Source organism: Trichosurus vulpecula, chromosome 7 (assembly GCF_011100635.1).
Source record: "Trichosurus vulpecula isolate mTriVul1 chromosome 7, mTriVul1.pri, whole genome shotgun sequence".
Classification (NCBI taxonomy): domain Eukaryota; kingdom Metazoa; phylum Chordata; class Mammalia; order Diprotodontia; family Phalangeridae; genus Trichosurus; species Trichosurus vulpecula.
This window is the reverse complement of record NC_050579.1, coordinates 241,044,597-241,067,535: the sequence shown is the minus strand read 5'-3', so window position 1 is coordinate 241,067,535 and position 22,939 is coordinate 241,044,597. Positions and strand designations below refer to the sequence as shown.

Sequence of the window (22,939 nt, the reverse complement as noted above, 5' to 3'; positions counted from 1 at the left end):
ATCTCTCTTTACTAGGGGTGGGGGGAAGTGGGGTGCGCAGGAAGAAGGTCAGGGGTCACTTCAAGGTTCCCACTGATTATGGCCATCGCTCTACTCTGCAGAAGATTCCCAGGAAAGTGTGGGGGGGGGGCGGGGAGGAGGTCTGACTGCTTCTGTCCCTGTATAACCCTAAATATCTCCCCTCCCTCTTTCTTTTCCCCTTCCCCCAACTCTGCCGGGGGTGGGGGGAGAGAGAGAGAGAGGGAGAGGGAGAAGAGAGAGAGAGAGAGAGAGAGAGAGAGAGAGAGAGAGAGAGAGAGAGAGAGAGAGAGAGAGAGAGAGAGAGATTGTAACTGAATTTCTTGGGGACGAAGGTAATTCTCAGTTTTGATTACTGGGGCGGGGGGGGGGGAAGAAAAGTACCCTCTTTAACTGCAACAGGTTTCTCTGGGGAAGGGGAGGTGGGAAAGGTCGGAACCCTAACTTTCATGCCTCCCCACCTGTAGGGAAGTCCCCTATTGAAAGAAGGGTGTCTATACACAGATTTCTATAACGCTAAGGAGGATATAGAAGGGGTGGGGAGACCCCCCCCAACCCCTTGTCAATAGCAGGAAAGGAACAGGGGAATAGGTTGGTAGGGGACTGGGGAGGAGGGGTTACTAGACATAGAGGAATAAGCGAAAAGGCTTTTTTTTTTTTAAATTCCACTTTAGCTTGGGGGGGGGGTGGGGGTTGGCTGGAGAGGAGGCGGAGAAGGTATGGGGGGGGAGGGCAAGGGCGGAGCTAATTTTTTTTTTAAAGCTTTTGAGGGGCGCGGAGCGGGGAGGCGTTCCTGAAGGCCCTGTTAAATTGACCGAGAGGCGGAGAAACTGGGCCGAGCAGAGCCGGGTACAGACAGCGAAGAGAAAGGGAAGGACGAACGACATATTCCCCTGACTGCACATTGCGCTTGACTGTTGGGGTTGCTCTCGTTTGCTTCTCAAATTTTTTCACCGTCTTCTCTTTTTTTAAATTTATTTTTCGATTGATTCCCTCCTTTCTCACTACAATCGGGAGGACTTTTTTCTGGGGGGATTCCCCCCTTCCTTCTCCCTCAGATCTCTCTGGATTTTGGAAACCAGCCGAGGGGGAGAGAGAGAAAGAGCAAAGAGTGAGAGGGAAAGAGAGGAAAGTAAGTGACCTCGGGTTTTTTTTTAGGGAACGGACCGCAGAAAGAGGACTGAGCCCTGCCCCCCCAGCTTTGAGACCCGGGGACCCAGCGGCTCCGGGGCTGACACTTCCTCCGCACCACCGCCAGCAACCCCGCCAAACACCGACAAGAGGGGGGACCCTCCTCGCACGCACACTTTCCTTTCTCCCCGGCTTCTGACGGCGGCGGGCTCGGTTGCAAGAGAGCCGGAGCAGAACCCCGGTCAGCGGCTAGGGGCGGGGTGGAGGGTGCAGGGGTACGAGACTATGCACTGAAACTTTTTGTCCAACTTTTGGGCTGTTCTCGCTCCGGAGGAGCCGTGGTCCGCGCCGGGAGCGCCGAGCCGTGCGGAGCGGAGAGCAGTGCTCGCTCGGGCCCGGATCAGCAGCAGCAGCGGCGGCAGCTGAGGCGGCGACAAGAGGAGGAAGAAGAAAAAGAAGAAAACGAAGAGGTGCGGGGGCCGCGGGAGCGGCAGAGGCTCGGCTCTAGAGAGCCGGGCTCATGGACGGGTGAAGCCTTAGAGAGTACCGTGAGCGCCCAGCCCGCTAGCGCGCCCCAGGCCCTGGCCCGGGCCTTGGCCCCGGGGGAAAAAGGAGACAGCGAAGAAGGCGCCGGGGGGACAAGGCCACCGACGCCGCCGCAGCAGAAGAGCGAGAGAAGGAGGAGAGGGAGTGAGAGCCTCACCGGCCCCGACCGGGCCTCCGAAACCATGAACTTTATGCTCACTTGGGTACATTGGTGCTTAGCCCTGCTGCTCTATCTCCATCATGCTAAGGTAAGCGAATTGGTGCTGGCAAGGGGTGCTTGGTGGTGGTGGTGGCGGCGGCTGCGGCCAGTGTCCGGCAAGCTGGCGGGGGTGGGGGTGGGGGTGGAGGCACAGTGCTTGGCGGTGAAGCATGGAAGGAAGCTGGGGAATGGGGGGCAGCGGGCTCCTTTTCCTAACCTTGGGAGTGGGGATGGTGAGATCTGTGCCCATTCGTATTGGTGGGCACCGGGCATTGGGGAGTAATTTCCCCCCCCAAGTGCGGAGCGGGCTGGGGAGGGGGCTTGCTAGGTGGGAGAGCATCTGGTTGGGGTCTCGCCGCCCACGCGGGCCCTGCCCACCCACCGGAGCCACACGCACGTAGGATCCCAGCCGAAGGGAGGGGAGGAGGAGGGAATCGGAGGGGCTGGGCTAATGCTTTGGCGGCTCAAGTTTGCTCCTTGTCGCCGGGTCCCCCAGCAAACAGACAGGGCCGAGGGGGCGCCGGGAGCCGTGCCCCCTGGTGGGGGGGAGAGATGGGGAGGTGGTCACGGATCTTAGATTGGGGAGGGAAGCAGTCTGAGAGCATGCTAAAGAGAGAGCTCCAGGGGCTCAGGTCTGTCACTTTCTCTTCCAACCTCCGCCCTCAACCCAAATGAGTTTGGAGAAAAGTTTGTGGGTGGGTGAGCTTCTGGTACCCCCAGGAGTGCAGCTTGTAAAGCCTCCATTCCCCCCGCCTCTCTCAGGTCTCCTTCCCAGTCCCCTCCCTCCCCCTCCTCGGCGCCGGGGGCGCGCTGCGCGAAGCCGATTACATCAGCCCCGGGACTGGCCGGGCCGCGTGTTCCCCTAGAGCTGCCTGGGCCGGGGCTCGGGGTCCTTGGATTGGGAGAGCCTTTTCACAATTCCCCAGAAAACACACGGACACACATCCCGTACCCGATCTCCCCCCAGGGAAGGTGACCCCAACTAGCCACAGCCTTGAGCCGCGGGTAGCACCCCTTCCCCCCACCAGGCCCCCTCCCCGACTCCTTTTGAATACGAGGGAAATTTGAGTACACCCCTTTTACCAACTTCCCAGAACTGAGAGCCCCCCCACCCCTTCCCCTTTTTTTGAGCCAAGAGAGAAAGTCTCCAGCTGCTGTCTGATCCCATCAGCCCTCCCCACCATGTCTTGTATTGTTTTTAATCGAGGAGGGAGCATAGTCCCCCCCCCGTCTCCTCTTTATAGCGCAGTAAGACACCCCCCCCACTTTCCTCCCCCCTCCCCCCCTTCTTTCCTTCCCGCCCGCGGGGCCTGGGAAAGGGACGGTCACTGCCAGTGGACCCGGCCTGAGAGAGCCCGCCCAGGGCGGCGCTTGGTCTCGACTCCGCCCTTGTAGTGACCTGGTGACAGCCCGCCTCCTGTCCCCTCCCCCCACGGCCCAGTGTGTAGCCGGACGACGGGGGCTTTCAGATTAGGGGGGTGCAGGGGGGCGCTGAGGAGAGGTTTATATGCTGAGGTTTGGTTCTCCCAGCTGAACTCCGTCTTCCCTGCACCTCCCACTTTGTTGAAAATGTTTCCAAAATGCTGTGACATTTGAGTTTCAGGGCTAGCTGGGCAGAGTGGGGTTCTTTTGCTTCTTCGGCATACATGCCCTTGCTTCTCCCTCTTAGGGGCAAGCTCTAGGATGGTAAAAACCGGGGATCCGGGCTGCTTCCCACTATTCCCCATTCCTTCTCCTTCCTTATAGCCTCCATATGGTGATTGGGGGAAAGAACTGGAGGGAATGAAGACCAGGCTGGAACCCCTCCCTTCCCGCAGGCCCTGTGAAATATGCTCCCTTCTACCTTAACATGCAGAAAGGGGTGTCATTCTCTGGGTTTGAATGCTAGGCCCAGACTACCCTGGAGGTCACTACCATGAAGGTTGGGGAGGTGCTCTTGCCAGTCCTAGGGACAATTACTTGGACACTTTGCTCAGGTACTGGGTACTACTAGATCTTATTGTTGTCCAGCCACCCCCCTCCTCAAAATCACATTCCCTACCTTCCCAGAAACTAGCAACAAAGACCACTCCTTCCCCCCAGGAAGCTTTTATTCCTATGAACTCTTAAAATCTCTCCTCTACCCTCACCCCAAGCTGTAGGCCTCTGGACTAGGACTTGGGAAGGGTTGTCTAGCTACAGTTATGACCTTCATAGGCCCCCAGAGAAGGGCACCAGCCTCTCAGCCCTTCCCCCACTGGGCACCGCCCCCTCTCTGTGGCTGTGGTCATGGTGGTGGTGGTGGTGGTGGAGGTGGTAGTGGTGGTGGTGGGGAAGTCTCCCTCTGCCCCATGGCCTTGGGGACTTGGGAGGTGGGGACAAGGTTGCTTGGGTTCTCAGCCTCTCAGTAGGTCACTGAGAGGATTGGAATATTAGGGAGCCATGGGAGCTAATGGACAAAGGGGAAACAAGAGAGTGTAATGAGAGCTAGTTCATGGGGGGACATGGGGTGGAGAAGACTGCCTGGGAAATCATAGGATTTAGAGCCAGAAAGGATCTTGGGCATATCTAGTTCAAACCCCTTTTTCAGCTGAGATCAAGTTATAGAAAGGGAAAAACCTTGATAAAGTTGGGGGTATGTGTTAGGGTCTTTGTGATCCTTCCTAGAGAAGAGTAGTATCTGCTTTTGGCATGGTAGAATTGAGGGGGGTTATGTGGTGTGTGTGTGTGTGTGTTTGGGGATTTTATACTGGAGGAAAAACCTAGTGAACAGAGAGGACTGGGGTGTAGGACTCTCTGGGGTGGAGGAAACCCCACCTGCTGCTCAGTTGGCCCCAAAGGGTCTCAAGGTCCTTGAGGGGAGATAATAAGGAGGGGCCTGGCACCCCTTCCCTGATCTCCTGATGTGGGGGTTGGGCCTGAAAGGGGGCATCCATTTTGTCAGTGTCCTGGCTCTTGTCTGTTGACCTTCACAGTCAGTGGGGAGGGGCTGACTGCCAGGAGTTGGGGGTGGGGGAGACTCAGTGTCCAGAGTGTTCTGGAAGATAAGCAGCCTTCTTGGGACTGGTTAGTATCAGGGTACAATAGGATCTGGGGGAGCTGGAGAGGGGAGTAACAGGTATACATAAATAGTAGAACCTGGGAACCCCCAATTCCATGGGAGAGAAGAGACCAGGAAATAGGGAAATGTTTGAGAGAGAACTTGGAAATAAAGATTAATTTGTACTTAAGGGGTGGAATGAGAAATGACAATTTGGAAGGTATGGGCCCTGTAGCCATATTACTAAGCTTCCCCCTTTAGTTCAGTATGGCTTTTCCCCCTCTTTTCTTCAAAATAAGCAGCCCCTCACCATTGCCCCCTGAGGGTCAGATTGAGCATATCTGGGGGCAGGGAAGAAATGGGTCTTGGTTATCCAGGGGTGTCTCAGCTGTCTTCCATTTCCTCCCTCGTCTGACACCACCTTACCCCTGGCATTTGTCATGTCAACTAGATAAGGTCACCGGTGCTGTTTTTCTTGCTGGATCCTTTCCTTCCTGCCCAGACTAGATCATGTTTTTTCCCCCTTTAGTTCTAGTCAGTGCCTTTGGACCGGTGTACATGTATTGAGGAGGGGTAGCTTGGAGGATTGATTGGGTGAAGTGGTAGGAGTGAGGAAGGAGTACAATAGGAGAACTGAGGAGGGGGTTGGAAAAGGTCCAGAATCTCTTCCCTCCCTGCCTACCTAGCTAGTTAGCTTCTCCTAGTTCTATCTCTGGGGGACCCCCATGATTCTCTCCTCTAGGCTATGCTATGGCTGGAGGAGGTCCATTTCAATGCACCTTTCCCCAGTGCAGGACCTCAAATATTTTCATGAGGGGATAAGGGTTATGACCAGCGCAATTGAGACACTGGGGTCTATAACTCTGGGTTGTATGGGGACACCAGGGAAAGGGCTAGAGGGAAGCAGGGTGAGGGTCTGGCTCAGCCTGTGCAAACCCCACCTTTATGCACCCTTCTCCTGTTACCCCATGCCCCTATCTCACTCTCTGCTTTGTTTACAGTGGTCACAGGCAGCACCTACCCCAGAAGAAGGAGAACGGAAATCCACCGAGGGTAAGTCTGCTCATGCCATGTGCCCTAACTCCTTCCACATCTAGGATGGGCATTAGATGGAGAAGGGGCAGAGCAGGGAACCCTGACTCCTTCAGTCCTTGCCCTTTACTCTCTGGTCTAGGTCCCTCCTGGGGATGAAGCACAGGGAAAGAGAGTAGGGTTGGTGGGGGCCAGAGAGAGGGCACCATGCTATTTATTTAAGCTATTAGTTTTCTGTGAGGTCCAATCTATTTCTTGGCTGGGCAAAACCTTCTCAGGCACAGGTAGGAAATGGACCTTTTATCCTTTCATCCTCAAATTTGAATTTTTAAGAGAGGACAGTGGTCAGGTAGGGGTCCCAGGCCAAGAGTGATTTATCCAGTCCCAGAGTCCCCCATGCAGGGAGAGGGTTGGGAGTTTTTTTTTTTCTTTTCCTCCCTTACCTTCCCCCCAAAGGAACAGGAATGTTACTGGGGTAAACTTCCTTTTGGTGCCAGCAGAGGGCTGTAGCTGTGAAGCTGACTCACCACCCCCTTTTGCCTCCTAAACCCTGCCTGTCTTTTGTTTGATAGGGCCCCTATTCTCTGGGTACTCCCCGACTTTTCCTACAACCCTTGAACACTTACTCTGCTCTCCTTTGGTATTTTAATGGCAGACATCTCCTTCACTTTCACCCATCACTCTGCATCTCTGTGTCAAGACCCAGGGTATGGTTAGGATTGTTCTTTTCTAAAGGGCCACACTAGGCTGCTTTCCCATTCTATTTGGGCTTGGAATCCCTGATTAGCTGCTCTTTCTCCCATTGTTGTGTCCCTTGCCTTCTTCATCAGCTGGAGAATGGTTCTCTCACCTCTGTCCCACTTACAACCACACTGGATCCCGTTAGAGATTCACTCTTCTTCCGCTCCCCCCTTTCAAGAACCTTTCTCCTGCTCCCCCAGCTTTTCCTAGTGGTCTTTGTGGCTTGGGAGAAGCAAGACAAACGGTCTTTGTTTGCTTTAGAAAAGGTTGTCTTCGATAAATAAGGAAAACCCTGGATGTTTGAGGCTGGTGAGCATGTGTACTTGTGTGAATGTGGATATATTTGTGTTTGTATGTGTGCTTGAGTGTGAGGAAGGTTTTTATTTGGAGACAGTGACAGGAGGGGGTTAGGATGGGTGCTAAGGGGAGTTTTCTGACCAGTTCTAGGATGACAGGCTTCTTCCCTCTCTGTCTTGGAGAGCCTAGAATTCCTTTTCCCTTGGGTGGGGTCTCCACTGGCTTGTAAGGGTCTATGATCTCCCCAGCTTATAGGCCAACTCTTTTTTGTACCACCCCCTGGCTTTCGGAGTGGGGCATGCAGGGTAGGGGTCTGTCAAGCCAGTCAGAGATCTAGCTACCTCTTTCCTCTCCCCCTCCCCAACCCAATTAGAACAAGGGCCAGAAACTCCCAAAATTAATTATCTTTCTCAGTGCTTGATTTTAAAAAATTATGTCCTTTAAGAACATTTGTTTTCCTAGCCATCCATCAGGGATGCAGAGAACATTCCTACACAGAGATGGCTGACAACTAGCCTGTGGCTCGCTAGGAGTGGCTCGGATAAGAACCCAGGTTTTCCTGAGTTCCAGCAAATTGTTCCCATCCTCCCTCCCCACCAACGCATTTCAGTCCTCTATCCATATGAACTTGGCAGGATGAAGTAGAGGAAGGGTCTACCATCTCCTCCTGGCCTCCAAATATGTATATATTATGCGAGGCAATTTAGCATAGCATATGGAAAACAGAGGGGACTGGACTCAGTAAGCATTAAGTTCATGTACTGCCTATGCCACATACTGGCTGTGTGACCTTCCTCAAGTCACTTAAACTCAGTGCCTCAAGCAGCTCTTAAGACTGAAAGTGGGGGCAGCTACGTGGCAAAGTAGACAGAGTACTTGCCCTGAAGCCAGGAGGGCCTGAGTTCAAATATGGCCTCAGATGCCCACTCACTCCCACACATAGGGTCAGTTGGAAAGCCAGAACTAGCATCCAGGCCTCCTGATTCCCAGTCCAGGGTTCTGTACATTGCACCATGATTGACAGGACGGGTAGGGGTCCTAGTGGTCAGAGACTGGAACCATGTGGATTTGACTAGTGGGATCATAGATTTCAATCTAGAAGGACTCTAGGGGACATCTAGCACCCTCATTTCACATATGAAGAGGCTGAGGCCCAAGAGAAGTTAAATGGATTCCAGTGCTTAGCTCAGTGCCTGGCACAGAGTAGATACTTAATAAATACTGATTGGTAGATTATTGATTGGATTGCCCAAGATCACAGTAAGAAGCACAGCTGAGATTTGAATCTAGGGCTCTGAAGCCAGCGTTTCTGTGACTGGATTGTCTCTCCCTAGGTTCTGTTTATACTTCTTCCCTGAGTGTGCTTTGCCACCTCTGAGTGCCCTGTCCCCTTGACCCTGAGTTACCCTTTCATGCTTTACTGCACCCCAAGCTCTCTGCCCCGTTACCTAGCCCAGGGAACCTTTGTTGCCTCTTGTCACCTGTTCAGTTCCTCCAGAAATACTTAGCCAAGGGAGCGGTAGCACAGCCTTTTTTTTTTCCATGATGCAAGCAGTTTCCTCTTATCAGGCAGTGTTATTGGTCTCTCACCTGGCACACTTAGCCGTGCCCACTGGCCGCTGACACTCAGGACTGCCTAGCTGAGGCCTCCCCTCCCTGTTTTTTTTCCCTTAGCTTCTCCCTTTCTCCAGGAAGGTGGGTCTCCCAGGCACATGCTTGGGGTGTGGAAGGCCAGTTTCTTGCCCTGTGGCCCTGTTCCCCAGAGACCTCCCCACCCTCTGGCATTGCTTCTCCCCTTGTGTTGGGAAAGTGTTGGGAAACCCTAGAGGTCCACAACAGGGGTGAGAGTGGAAGGCCTAGGCATATGAAGTTTGGATTTTCCTTCTCTATTTCAGGCTGATCATGTGCAACAGTCCTCTCTCCCTATTTTATCTTGACACCCCTCCCCACCCTGTCACCCTCCCTAGCACAAATATCTTTCTTCTGCTAGGGACCCAGACTAGGGAAGGGAAGCAGCTGTATAGGTTCAGGGCGTGGAGCAGAGTGAATAAAGATTAACTCTTAACAGAGAGAGAGGCTTTGCCCCCCAGGAAGAAGAGGGGGTTTGGGGCAGTACTGAAATATGTGGGACTCCTAAGGCTCCCCCTCTAGGAAGACCATTGTCCCTTTTCTCTCTCTTCACACATGCTTCTTCATCTACATCTCACTCCCAGGCTTTCTTCTCCAGCCTTCTCCAGCCTGTCAGGTGTGGCAGAAGGTGTCCCAAGAACTAGCACCTTGCTGGGGTTGGCCAGAAGAATGAGGGGTAGAATCCAGGCCAGAGTTCTGAAGGGAGTTAGGGTTGGGGAGTGGAGGAGGGTGCTTAAGAAATGGACTTTAGTGCTGGGAAATTCCTTAGAGATCCTTGAGTCCCTTTGAGTCTCAAAACTGAGGTTCTGAGAGGTAACATGACTAGGGGTCATGGAACTTAAGGGAACCCTCAGGGATTCTGAATTTTTTTTTACATCATGGACCCCTTAGGCAGTCTGGTGATGCCCATAGACTTCTTTCTTAGGATGTTTTTAAATGCATAAAATGTATAGGATTATAAAGGAAACCAATTATGTTAAACTATATTCATCAAAATAAATTTTTAAAAAACCCAACAATCACCAAGTTCATGGACCCTTAGTGGATGGAGTGCTAGGCCTGGAGTCAGGAAGACCTGAATTCAAATGTGGCCTCAGATACTTATTAGCCATGTGACCCTGGGCAAGTCACTTCACCCTGTTTGCCTCAGTTTCCTCATCTGTAGAACGACATGGAGAAGGAAATGGCAAACTACTCCAGTCTGACTCAACAACAACAAAAACATATACATACATATATATGTATATATGTATGTGTGTGTATATATATATACATACACACACATATAGAGAGAGAGAGAGAAAGAGAGAGGGAGAGGGAGAGAGAGAGAGAGAGAGAGAGAGAGAGAGAGAGAGAGAAGGGGAGGGAGAGAGGGAGAGAGAGAAGGGGAGGGAGAGAGAGAGAGAGAACGGGAGGGAGAGAGAGAGGGAGGGAGAGAGGGAGGGAGGGAGAGGGAGAGAGGGAGAAATTTCATACTTTGGAGAGAGTAATTGGAGAGCAAGAAAACCCCAAGTGGGGTCACAAAGAGTTAGATACAACTGAAAAATGACTGAAAGACAACTGTTCTTCCCTTCCCCCTTCCTTATTGAAGGTTACGAAGCACTGGGGCCAAACCCTTTTACAAAGGAATACTGGCTGGTCAGAAGACACATTTCGATGTTTCTCCGGTGTCTTTCACTTTACACATTCATTCGAACTCATAAGTTGCCTCTTCTCCTTCAGTGGTGAAGTTTCTGGATGTCTATCAACGCAGCTACTGCCGGGCCATCGAGACCCTGGTGGACATCTTCCAAGAATACCCAGATGAGGTGGAATTCATCTTCAAGCCGTCTTGTGTACCTCTGATGAGGTGTGCTGGCTGTTGCAATGATGAGGGGCTGGAGTGTGTTCCCTATGAGGTGCACAATGTCACCATGCAGGTGAGGAAAGCTGCCTTGGGTGGCTACCCGTGGGGGGAGAAGCTTTCTCCCAGGGCAAAGGAGTTCAGACATTTATTTAAAATTTAACTTATTTTATTATTTTTAAGTTTCTTTTATTACAATTTAAACATTTTTAAGGGAGATTTTTTTGACAGCAAGAAGGTTTGAGATTTGAGATCTCTTTTTCTTGATAACAGGATAGGCAATTGTCCTGGTGTCCTGTTTTCCTGAGGTGCAACTGGTTGAGCGGGGTGGGGGGGGAGAGGAGGGGCGGGAATCCTGCTTGGAGGCAGGGGCATAGACAAGATGACCCAACTGGGACCCAGGCAGGCTGGAAAGATAATGTTCCTCTTTAGAGGAATGGAAGTCTCCCTTTAGGGCCATCCCTCTACCTGTTTTCCTGTTGCAGTTGAAGCCCTGGCCCTGACCCTTGACCCTATTCTACCTCTTCCCCTGTCCTGGCCCCTAGCTCCTTGTTTCTGGAGGCATTCAGGGGCAGGAGGCACAGTGTCTGTCCCTTTTCTCCCCACCCCCTGCTTCCCAGAGGCATTTCCCTAGTGTCCTTGAGATTCTGCTCAGCAGTTGTGGGACAGCTCTGGCTGGCCAGGACTAGGAGGCTCACCTTCTTCTTCCTAGAACTCCCTCTTTTCTGTACCGTCATAGTGCAAAACCCCAGCCCAAGTCCTCGGCCTTGCCCCTGTCCCTTCCCTCCTCTCCTTCCCCTTCCTGTTTTGACTCCTCCTTTCTGCCCTGAAGGTCCTGCCCTTGGCACTGATTGCCAGTTCTGAATCTCGTCCTAGGGAAACTGGCAGCATTGCCCCCTGAGGCACAGACTTTAAGAGACTAGGCATTTAATCCCTTGTTACTCAGGTCCTTGAAAATATTGAACTCTTGCTTCTCTCTTCCTCCCCCCTATCCCCATTTCTTTTCCTGACAACCTAGGAATGTGTATCTGGTGAGAGATTTGTTCTTCTTTAGGCCAATGTTTTTTGGGGAAATGAAATTATTCCCTCAAATGGGGCACGAGCAGGGTGAAAAGAAGAACCAGATTTTTAAAATTTTGTGGGTACCAGGAGTCTGGTTGTGGATATGGTGTTGGGGAGGGGGGATAAGGGAGGGGCTGGAAATGGTGCCAACCCAGGACCCAAATTCCCAGCTCGGCCAACCCGAAGTAGCCACATCAGCTCCCTGAGGTTACTGGAGTTAGGAGGTAAGGGGAGGAGGGTCCGGGGTTCTGTGGCTTTGTCCTATTGACAGCCATTAACTACCCCCCCCTCCCCCTTACCTCCTTAACCCCCTGGGGACTCATCCCTGGAGACCCCTGGGTGTTGAGTGGCAAGAGACAGGGGGGTGTCGGGCGAGTGGCTGGCTGGGTCACTAACTACTATGTTCTCCTCCTACCCTCCCAGATCATGAGGATTAAGCCTCACCAGGGCCAGCACATTGGGGAGATGAGCTTCTTACAGCACAGTAAATGTGAATGCAGGTAAGGGGAGATTCATGGATAAAGGTGCTTTTGGGGAAGAGAAGGGAAGCCTCAGGACTGGGAGGAGGTCAGAGAGGGAGAGAAGGGGTGCCAGAGGGAAATGCTTTCAGTAGGTACACACCAGTAGGCTGAAGCACAAATGAGAAGGTCCTAGAAGTCAGAGACACAGAAACAAAGGGTGGAGTGGGTAGGGAGAAGAAGGAGACGTGGTTCTTTGAAGGCGACCTTTTCTATTAAGGGCCTCCTAGTAGGGCTGAGGGTACAGCATGGTACAAATGGAGGAAATGATGAAGGGGCATGCCCATTTGCCTCCTCCACTAGACTGTCAGCTCCTTGACGTCAGGGGCTGTTTTTCTTTGTTTTCCCAGTGCCCAAGCTGATTGGGAGGTTGAATAGAAGGCAAGAACATGGAAGGGAGGATGGGTTGAATGAGGCTGGGAAGAGGAAAAGGAACACTAGTTCTTGGGTGCTCTCCTAGTAGTGGGGGAGGGGGAGAATGTTGGAGATGGGAGGAAGCCAGTTCTCTTACCTTCCCCCTGTGTTCTCTTCATTTTCTCATTTTTAGACCAAAGAAAGATGTCAAAGGAAAACAAGAGAAGTAAGTGGACGTGACTTTGGATGATTTTTTTCCTTCTCGGCCGGTTGTCTTGCTGGGTTTTTTTTTTTTTTTACTCTTTGTCCCTTCAGTTGGTCTGTTATTCAGGGTCATTAATTATTCAGCATTATTCAGAACTCACTAAGTCTAGGCATAAGTGTGGAGAGCTGATTGGTGGGCCCAGACAGGTTTGGAGGTGGAGTGGAAGGAGCCCTCTTTCTTGTGTGGTCTAGATGGTTCCCTTTCTGCCTTGTCAAATGGAGAACCCACCGGGTTCCTCACAGGATTAATTAGGTTCTGAAATCTGGCTGGAGGGTTACTGGGAAATCCTGGCCCAAAGCATTTACCTGCTGAGAAGAGCTGCTAGCCCCTGAGCCTGGGCTCCATCTTCTATATGGCCTTGCCTGATGTTGTAGTGTCCTAGTGCCCTGTTTGCTCACTAGTCTGACCTTCAGGTGGGTTGTTAACCCTAGAACACTTGATATCCTGCTACAGGGTGGGGGTGTGGGCAGGGGGTTGGAGCTGTCAGGGAAACAGGTGGTGGTAGGGGTGTGTGGTACATTTCCATTTGCTATCTTGTGACTCAGTTTTGGAGGCTGTACTTGGAGGGGAAGCAGGTTCTCCTGGGGTTTCTACCTTGTCACTGCCCCTGGATGGTTTTGGGGTCAAAGTGAGAATGTGATGCTCTTCTGGATTAGATGGTAGATTTGCTAGCTTTGTTTAGTAGATGTCAATATCTGACCTGATTAGGTCCCTCAGTTTGCAGGTGCTTTATAATCTGGGAATGGGATATTGTTTAGGGTGGAGGGCTGACTCCAAAGGCACAGCAGTATTAGGCAGGAACTGATGAAGGGGGTGGTTATTAGGCCACCAAATGGAAACTAGACCCCTGAAGTCTGGGTCCAGCTGCCGTGAGCCTGAAGAAGATGGACGTGGAGACTGAGAGAGAACATGTTTTCTCCCTTGTCTCTGTGCCTACCCTTACTCATTGCCCTAGGGGCAGTTGGTCTCACAGATGGACAAGACAACCTCCTCTCTCCTCTCCAAGGCCATCATGTTCTCTTAGTGCCAGAGCAATTTAAGTGGTGATGGGGCAGGGGGCTGGGATGTTGGAAGTGTTCTGTGGAGAGACTGTGTGGATGAATGAGCCTGGTTTCCTAGGACTCTCCCTTCCCTCCTCCCCACCTCTACTGCTTATTATTACCCCCTGTGCATTCTCCCCAGGAGAATAACAGAAGCCCCCCCCCCTTCCCCTCTTCTCCTCCTTTTCCCTCCTTTTTGGCAAAACTCCCTGGGGTGTATCCACCTCTCCCAACTGCGGGACAGTGTGGGTAATGATGGTTTCCTTTTGATGGGGGTGAATCAGGCCACAGCCCACCACTTCTCCCCCACTTCCTTATTGCCTATGAGTCCCAGCTCCCTATCCCCTTCCCCAGCCTGTTCTCAGGATATCAGCCTTGCCTGCAGCTAGAGAGGGGGAGCTTGGAAGAAAAATTTGTGAGAAGGCAGACAGGCTCTGACAGGGCCTGGGGAGGATACCCTGCCAAGTTACGCCCCAGCCTCTCTCCTCCCACACCCCCTCCCCCTCAAACTCACAAACTCTCTTTCCCCCAGGCTCTGGGGGGTGGCCTCTTCCTGGAAGTGGACAGTTGCTACTGTCCATGGAATGGATCCCCACATGGTGGCTGCGCTCAGCTCCTTCCTCAAGCATATACACCATGCTCACTCCCCAGTCGATGCCTTGGGTTTTTGAACCCATCCCCCTTAATGGTGATTCTTTAGGTTGCTGAGTGGAAAGCCAGGAGTGTGAGTCAGGGCTGTTGGCTCAGCCCCCTCACAGTTCATATACTGTTCTATATGGAAATGGGGTTGGAGGGCATCATTCCTCCTGGCCCCCTCCAAACCCTGTGCTGCTACACACTTTCCCCCTTGTTGCCTTGCATCCTTCCTTAAGGGCATTTCTACGCCAGCCTGGAATCCTGGAGCCTTTGCTCAGCACTGGCCCCCTGCCCCCTGCCCACCTCCATGTTGCTGGGGCTGAAGGAAGCACCCTGATTTGGTAGAGGTGTGGTATTTCCGCACCACTCCCCCCAGGGTGCCTGTCTCCAGAGGTCTGGAGTACCCTGAATGGTAAAATTAATTACTCATTTTCAAGGCTCACAATGTGTTTTCCTCTTAACGACCTTGTGAGGGAGAGTGGTACAAGTGTTATCCCCATTATAAAGGTGAGGAAACTGAGTCTTGGTGAAGTGGCTGATGGGACTTGAATCTTCTGATTCTCAGTTCAGTGTGTTTTCTACTAGACCATGTTCCTCTAGGCCCCAAGAGCCATGACTGGCACTATGTTGGTAATGATAACGATGTTATTATATAATTACGATATATGCATTTTATTATTTATTAATATTTAAACCAAAATGTATATGCTGTTTATTGTAATTATAACATATGATGATGTTATAATGATAAATATAATAATAACCAACCTCTGCCTCAGTTTCCTCCTCTGGAAAGTGGGGATAATAATAGCACCTTCCAGATTGTGGAGATCAAACGAGAGAGTATTTGTAGAGCACTTTGCAAACCTTAAAGAGATCCATAAATGCTGGCTAGTTTATTATTGTTATTGTTAATAATGATGACAACAGCAGTAAAAATTCCCATCTGTGAAGCAGAGGCTCATAGAGGCCCGGGAGGTGGGAAGTTCAGGCACTATTATAAGGCCATTTCACACATGAAGAAACTGAGATACAGAGGAATAAGTGAGTTGTCCAAGGATTACAGAGTCAATAAGAAGCCAAGCCAGGATTTGAACCCGGGGCTAACCATTGAGGCCAATGCCCTTTCCACTCCCGTCACATATAGACAGGGGTGGGAGAAATTGCCAAAATATGGGAACAAATTCTGCCTGCAGCCCCACTCTCCTTGGATCTTATGCCCTAACGAAGGGAGTGATGAGGGTGATTGTCACTTGTCATCTCTCTCCAGCTCCTCGAAGTCAGCAAAATGAAGAGGAAGGACTTTATTTATGGTGCACATGCATATGTGGCTAAACTGCAGAGCCCCCTCCCCCCACCCAGACCCTCATCCCATTAAACCTCTTCCTTCTTCTCTTGTTCTCCCCGAGTGTAGGGAGAGAAGCCACCGGGATGTTGGGCTTAGGAGGGGATGTATATTTCCCCTCACCCCAACCCTTTCTGCTTCCTTCCCTTTCCTCCTGCCCCTCCTTGGCCCCGACCTGTTCTCTGTCTGTCTCTGTCTCTGTTTTTTTATTTTCCAGAAAATCAAATCGAGGAAAGGGGAAGGGGCAAAAGCGCAAGCGAAAGAAATCCCGGTATAAATCCTGGATCGTGTACGTTGGTGCCCGGCGCTATTTAACCACCCCTTCCCCTTAATCCGCTCTCCCCATAATCAATCCCTCTATTTGTAGCACCCCGTGACACCCCTACCTATCTTTTCCTTCCCTAGTGTCTCCATTCTTTCCACGTGACTAATTGGCACCGATGGGGTCAGAGTGGTGGTGGCTGTCTGGCTAGGCCCTGGGTTCTTGAGGACCAGTGTGGGAGGCTATGGCTTGGCTGGGCACAGACTTTCTTACCCACTGGGCACTGGTGGCGGGTCTCTGTTGGCATGGGCACTGGGATGTGGTGCCTGCCCAATCTAGCTCTTGGCTTATGCGTTTGTTTGGAAGTCTAAGACCCCCCCAAATGGGGGTCTTAGATAAGGATGGGTATGGGATCACTTGAAGAGGGTTTGGGGAAGGAGAATGTGTACATAAGTGGATGATGTTGCGACGATGTGGAAGGTGGAATGGGCTAGGACTGGGGGTGGAGAGAGGTTCTCAGGAACATTATGGTTGCCCTCTTTTCTCCTCCTGTCCCATGGCCGGAGAGGGGCCAAAGCAGGAGACGTTTCTCTGGTTGCCAGTTTTTCTAATTCAACCTAGGCCGCAGTGATTAACATGGACCTTATCTCTTTGAAGAATCTTTTCTCCTGTTGTATCTTTGAGGGAGCAATGAAATGTATGCCTGGGGTAGAGGGTATACCCTGGCTTCCTGTACTTAGGAACGAGAGAGGGAGCAGTAGTGGCTTGAGGCTCTGGATGCTCCTGGCCTCTTGGGATTGTACCTGACTGGTTCTGGGAAGGGTGCTGTGGCTTGCTTCCCACCTCTCCTCACGCTACAGGTTGGGAAGTGGTCTAAAGCCTGTATTGACCCGGGGTCATTGGAAAGGTGATACTTGCAGCATTGATTCCTTTTTGGGGGAGAAGTTAGCCCCCTTTTGGGATCAGCTCCCTATGTTAAACAGTAGCTGAGAATTGGTGGGAAGGGACTTTGCAAATGAGAGTCCCAAATTCTTTTGCTCCCCAATGGAGTTTCTTGGATTAGACTTTCTGTCTTCCCAGAATCATAGGATTACAGATTTAGAGCTGGAAAGGATCACCTGAAACTAGTCCCAAAGAGATTAGGTGACTTGCCCAGGGTCACACAGCTAGTAAGTGTCTGAGGCAGGATTTGAACCCAAGTCTTCCACAATATATCTGTGGAGCTGGAGCCATTCTTGAATTTGCAGGCTAGCTCCATGCCCCACTGTACCCCAGGCCCCAAAGTGTGCAGGATAGTGCCTAGTTGCAGGTCTTTCTGTGGTCTGTAGCATTTTGGCATGTTAAAGGAGGAAGGAACCTTAGAGGTCATCTAGTCCAACACCCTCATTTTTTTTTTTTTGGAGGAGGGAAGGCAGGGCAATTGGGGTTAAGTGATTTGCCCAAGGTCACACAGCTAGTAAGTGTGTCAGGTGTCTGAGGTTGGATTTGAACTCAGGTCCTCCTGACTCCAGGGCCAGTGCTCTACTCACTGCGCCACCTAGCTGCCTCTAACACCCTCATTTGGTAGGAAACTGAGGCCTGGGGAGGCAGGTGACTTGCTCAAGTTCGTGCAAAACCAGAACTTGAACTCAGTTCTCCTGCCTCCAAGTGTTGTGCTCTTGGCCCTATACCATGCCACAGGAGGAAACCCCACCTCCATTTCTGGGAGTCCTGAGACTTGCCTTTGCTCAAGCACGCTGTGTCTTCTCTCCTTTTGCCCCGTTAGACCAGCCTCTTCTTTCTGGACTCCTCTCCTATCTTGCTGCCCGATTCGGCTCTTCTATGCAGGCCTCTCTGAAGCTGCCTCTTTGCCTCTTTCTGCTGCAGCTCTCTGATATTGGGAATGGGGAGTGGGGTCAGTCGAGCGCACGACTGGGAGAGGGCCCTGAAGGGAGGTGGGAGCCCATGATGGCGATGTGTTAGGGGGTGGGGGTATATTGCACGGGGATGTTTTTTTTCCCTCTGCTGAAGCTCTAGCTTAGATCTCTTTCCTTTTGCCTTTTTGCAGTCCCTGTGGGCCTTGCTCAGAGCGGAGAAAGCATTTGTTTGTACAAGATCCGCAGACGTGTAAATGCTCCTGCAAAAACACAGACTCGAGGTGCAAGGCGAGGCAGCTTGAGTTAAACGAACGAACTTGCAGGTTGGTTTCCCGAACAGAGAGAGACAGAGAGATTGAGAGAGAGAGAGATAGAGAGAGAGAGAGAGAGAGAGAGAGAGAGAGAGAGAGAGAGAGAGAGAGAGAGAAAGAAAGACAGACAGAAACAGACACACAGAGAAACAGACTGCTCGCTTGGCTTTTAGCTCCCTGCTCTATGACTGCTACTTTCTCCTGCTCTCAGGATCCCCTCCGTGGAGGGTGGAGTGTCGGGGCTCTGTCCTGGCCAGGCGCCAGGGAACCTGCCCCCGTTGGCAGTGTGCACAGACTGGCGTGGCTCCATGTGGTGGTGTTGTCGTGGAGGGTAACACCCTGTGATGTGCTGTGTTGTCTGGGTCCAGGTGGTTGTTATTAATAATAATAATGTGTGTTTGTGTTGCTTTGTTATTTCTCATTGTTTTTTTTTTTACCAGCATTGTCTTATGGGACCCTCATTACACCTCCCCCCACCCCTGAAGTAGGCACATATTTGACACATAAGGAAACTCGAGTCCCAGAGAATGGAAGAAAGCCAGGACTAGAACCCAGGTCTTCTCACTCCTTGTTTGCTGCTCTTTGTACCATACCGTGATGTTGTTGGGGCAAATTGGGTGGCTCCTATCTGCCTCTAATCCTGCAGCAAATAAGGATTCAGGGTGGGGGAGGTTAATGAAAACCCTAAGTTGTTTTCCTCTCCAACTTGGTTTTTCTCATTTGTTATTACTAATAAAGACCTAGATACAATGTCTGCCTGGGCTGCCTTTTTTGCTGACTTACCTAGCCTTCCTGGGATGGTGACTGCCCAGGGGGCAGGCATACTGAGGACTAAGACCTTGAGATGTTGGTGTGGGGGATCCATTTGTCCCATGCAGCGATATGGAACCCAGAGTGTGTGTTGGTGGGGAGGAGTAGGGGACAGCTGAGGCATATTCTAATCTGTGCTTCCCTGGGGTTCTGGGAACAGAAGATGTCCTTGCAGATATAGCCAGGTAGAGAAGATGTATCTGTTGCTTCTTCCAGTGGGAAGAGGTTTTGATGTAGTTGGAGGTGGGGACAGAATATGTAGTTTGGAGCATCTGAGGCTACTGGGTACATGAATTAGACCGAGAAAGCAAATTAATGACCTCAGACACCACAGGCCCAGCCTGATCGGCCTACTTCCACTCTCTGACCCCACCCCTCTAGTCTACCAGATGTGATCTCAGCCTAACTTCATCAACTGCTCTGCAGGGATGTTGTGGGCTGATGGATAGGTCTTTTTAGGATCAGGAGGGTGGAAGAGAAGATCTGGAGTTCTCTTCATTGAAAGCATTCTACAGCAGAGTTTCCTCCCTTTTCTGTTCACTTTTTCCTTTGCCCCTTCCCCTAAAACCGACAGACAGTAAATTGGGGGCAAGAGGACACCTGGCATCAGTCTGCATATAGTCTTCATAGAAGTGTTTGCCAGACATGCTTCATTAGCTCTGCTTCGACGTAACCCACAGACTGAGGTGGGGAAGAGAGGCACTCCCAGATAATGCTTGGCTTCTTTGTGTCACCTGCCCTGCCAAAATTTAAATGTTTTAGAGGCTGGTTTTTGGGGACTATCCATATCTTCCTCCTCACTTTTTACTCTTCAATATGGTTCCTCTATGGTTCATACTTGATGCCTGGAATGCCCTCCCTACTCTCCTCTATTAAACTATGTATTACCCTTAAAACCCTTAGCTCGCACCCTTGAGTTACCCCTTCCTGTTTGACTCCAACTAACTTCGATCACTCCTTTACTTTGTCTTGTCCATCATTTATTACTAACAAATAATAATAGTAAAAGCTGACGTTTTTGTAGCACTTTAAGGTTTGTAAGGGTGCTTGACATATATAATTTAACTAAGTTGGTTCTCTAATTGTTGGTACATGCTGGTATGTCACTTTGTAAACGTGAGTCATGTCTGTTTCATCTCAACCAGAGTGGTAGCTCCTTGAGGTCAGGAACATTGTGTCTCCTTCGTCAGAACAGGAGTGTGTCCCCCATCAGATTTGGGGTTCCCTGAGGGCAGCAACTGTCTCTCTTCAGACTTGGGGCTCCCGGAGTGCAGCAACTATGTCTCCCCCATCAGCCTCAGGGGCTTCTTGAGGGCAAGAACTGTATCTCCCCAGTCAGATGTGGGGTGGGGCTCCCAGAGGGTAGAGACCTTGTCACATTAGAAGCTCGCAGAAGTTTCAGACCACATCTCCTCCCCCAATCTTTATTTGCCAAGTGTGGGACTGTGCATGGGAAGGTGGATAGTAGAATGCTTGGACACAGTTAATACTGTCTATAACCTTTCTGGTCTTTGTCTCTCCTGGCAGATGTGACAAGCCAAGGCGGTGAGCCCCCTTCGGCATTTCCAGAGCCAGACCTCTCAGACCTGGAAAAGAAAGAATCAGAATAATTAAGAGAAACCATAAGCCACCACCACCGCCACCACCGTCACCAACACTGACAACCCAATGATGATGAAACTAACACTAATCCAAAAGAAACCTTACATGAAGGATGAAGAGAGGCGCATAGCACTTTGAGTCCGGAAGGTGTGACTCCAGCAGAAGCATTCCCGGGCAAGAGACCGAGCAGGGGTCCCTCTTCCAGTTGGATTGCAATTCTGTTTTTCATGCTGCTAAATCATGGAGCCAGGAAGATTAGAGGGTTTTATTTCTGGGATTCCTATAGACACACCCACACGCGTACATGCATTCATATATATATACATATATAAAAATAAATATATATATTTTATATACGCATATAAAATATATATATTCTTTTTTAAAATAATTAACATTGCTAACGTTATTGGTGTCTTCACTGGATGTATTTGACTGCTGTGGACTTGACTGGGGAAAAAAAATACCCACACAGAATCCAGCTGGGGAAAGATGGGAGCAGTGATATTGGCACGGCCACCTTCTTTTGGGGGAGGCCAGAGCTATCTATCTGTGCCTTCCACTCTGTCCCTCCCTGGCCTGCCTTGTCCTGCTGGCCCCAGGAAGAATGACTGAACGAGAGGTCCAGCACCTGGAGGTTGAATTTGATGCCTGGCTCTGGGTTTTGAGGGCGTGTTGACACATACCCAGCTGTGGCCCCCATATTTTACTCCTCTATCGGATTGCACCTTGGACCTGTCCCCTAGGTTGTTGTTGTTGTGGTTTTTTTTTGTTTTTTGTTTTGGGGTTGTTTTTTTATTTTGGTCAAGTTGGGGGAGAGGGTTGGGAGATGGAAGACAGGAAAGAAGCAGCATGGTTAGGAGGAATGGGGACCAGAGAATGCTACAGTGCTGGGGTGCTCTCCAAACCCCCCTGATAACAAGATATCTTATCCCCTGGGTCTAAATTGCCTGGGTGCCCTTCACACCACAGTGGAACATTTCTGGAGAGGGATATTATGATGAGGTGGAGATAGGGGGTGGTGCGTTTTATGTGATAATACATCCCTCTCCCCCAATGCAATCCCCTTCCCCAAACCTTTTCCCAAGGAGGAGAAGCTATTCCCCTCTGTCTTCCTCTTGCTCACTGAGGCAGGCTCCAGAAGGCAGAGATAAACCCTCAAGACTACTAAACCACTAGGAAGCTTCCCCCAGAGTGTTTGAGTTGGCTTGTCTGAAGGTAGGCAGGCACCAAGGGTGAAGGGTGAAGGGCGAATGGGTGGCTGTGGGTGTGGGAGTGCTTCCCTGACCCTGGACCCTGACCTTGCCTCCCACTCCACAGTGGATAGAGACAGAGCAGGATCCATATGCCTGGTATGGAGGCAGAGAAAAGAAAAGTGTTTTATATTACTTATTTAATATCCCTTTTTAATTAGAAATTAAAACAGTTAATTTAATTAAAAGAGTAGGGCTTTTCAGTATTCTCGGTTAATATTTAATTTCAACTATTTATAAATATACCTCTTTCTCTCTTTCTCTCTTACTCTTTTTTCTTCTATTTGTATTTTTTTTGGGGGGGAATAAAGTTCATGTTTCCAGTATCTCCCCACCTTGACTGGGGCGGGGGGACCATTGGCGATGGTCAGTAGCATGCCCCGAACAGATATTTAATTTTTCTAACACTTGCCCCTCCCCATTTTCCCTGCTCCCCCCACACATTCCTGTTGAAATAAGGTTTCAATATACATCTACATACTATATATATATTTGGCTACTTGTGTTTGTATATATATATATATATATATATATGTTTATGTATATATGTGATTTGGATGAAATAGACTTCGCCATTCTGTTTTTTTTTATATGTAAAAAACAAAATAAGAAAAAAATAGAAAATTCTACATACTAAATTTCTCTCTTTTTTAATTTTAATATTTGTTATCATTTATTTATTGGTGCTACTGTTTATCCGTAATAATTGTGGGGAAAAAAAGATATTAACATCACATCTTTGTCTCTAGTGCAGTTTCTTGAGATATTCCGTAGTACATATTTATTTTTAAACGACGGCAGCAACAACAAAAATACAGCTATATCTTAAAAAAAGAAGCTTTTTGTATTAAAAAATTTAATTCTGATCTCAAAGTTCCTCCCGTTTCTACTTCTGGTTTCCATTTAATTCCCTTTACTTCCTTCCCTTATATTCCTTTACCTCCTGTTAGGAACCTGGGGTTTCTACTCTTGCCTTGGTGGGTAGGGAGTTGTGGAGGTCATGTGGCCCTAGTTTCTTGGAGGACATCATTGTATTGGGCTCAGGGTAGGGGGCGTCAGTCACTGGGTGTCTGGCTGGAAGCCACTCTGGGCGTAAAAGAATCTGGGGTTAACTAGTCTGAATGGGAGCAGCAGGAGGTGTAGGGAGTGAAAGGGTAATTAATGTTTCTT

General features: G+C 50.2%; 1 protein-coding gene across 2 annotated transcripts; it reads left to right on the top strand.

Annotated features, from left to right (window-relative positions):
- Window positions 1-838: 838 nt before the first annotated feature.
- On the top strand, window positions 839-22,598 carry VEGFA (vascular endothelial growth factor A). Of its 2 annotated transcripts, none has more exons than XM_036766430.1 (8): window positions 839-1,943; window positions 5,915-5,966; window positions 10,335-10,531; window positions 11,941-12,017; window positions 12,583-12,615; window positions 15,893-15,964; window positions 17,985-18,116; window positions 18,316-20,433. In XM_036766430.1, the coding sequence occupies exons 1-8, from the start codon at window positions 1,878-1,880 to the stop codon at window positions 18,437-18,439; spliced, it is 753 nt and encodes a 250-aa protein (XP_036622325.1). In that variant the 5' UTR covers window positions 839-1,877; the 3' UTR covers window positions 18,440-20,433. The 2 variants fall into 2 exon arrangements, with proteins under 2 accessions (XP_036622325.1, XP_036622327.1); XM_036766432.1 differs by lacking the exon at window positions 18,316-20,433 and adding an exon at window positions 20,442-22,598 and having other exon boundaries at window positions 840-1,943.
- The last annotated feature ends 341 nt before the right edge of the window (window positions 22,599-22,939 follow it).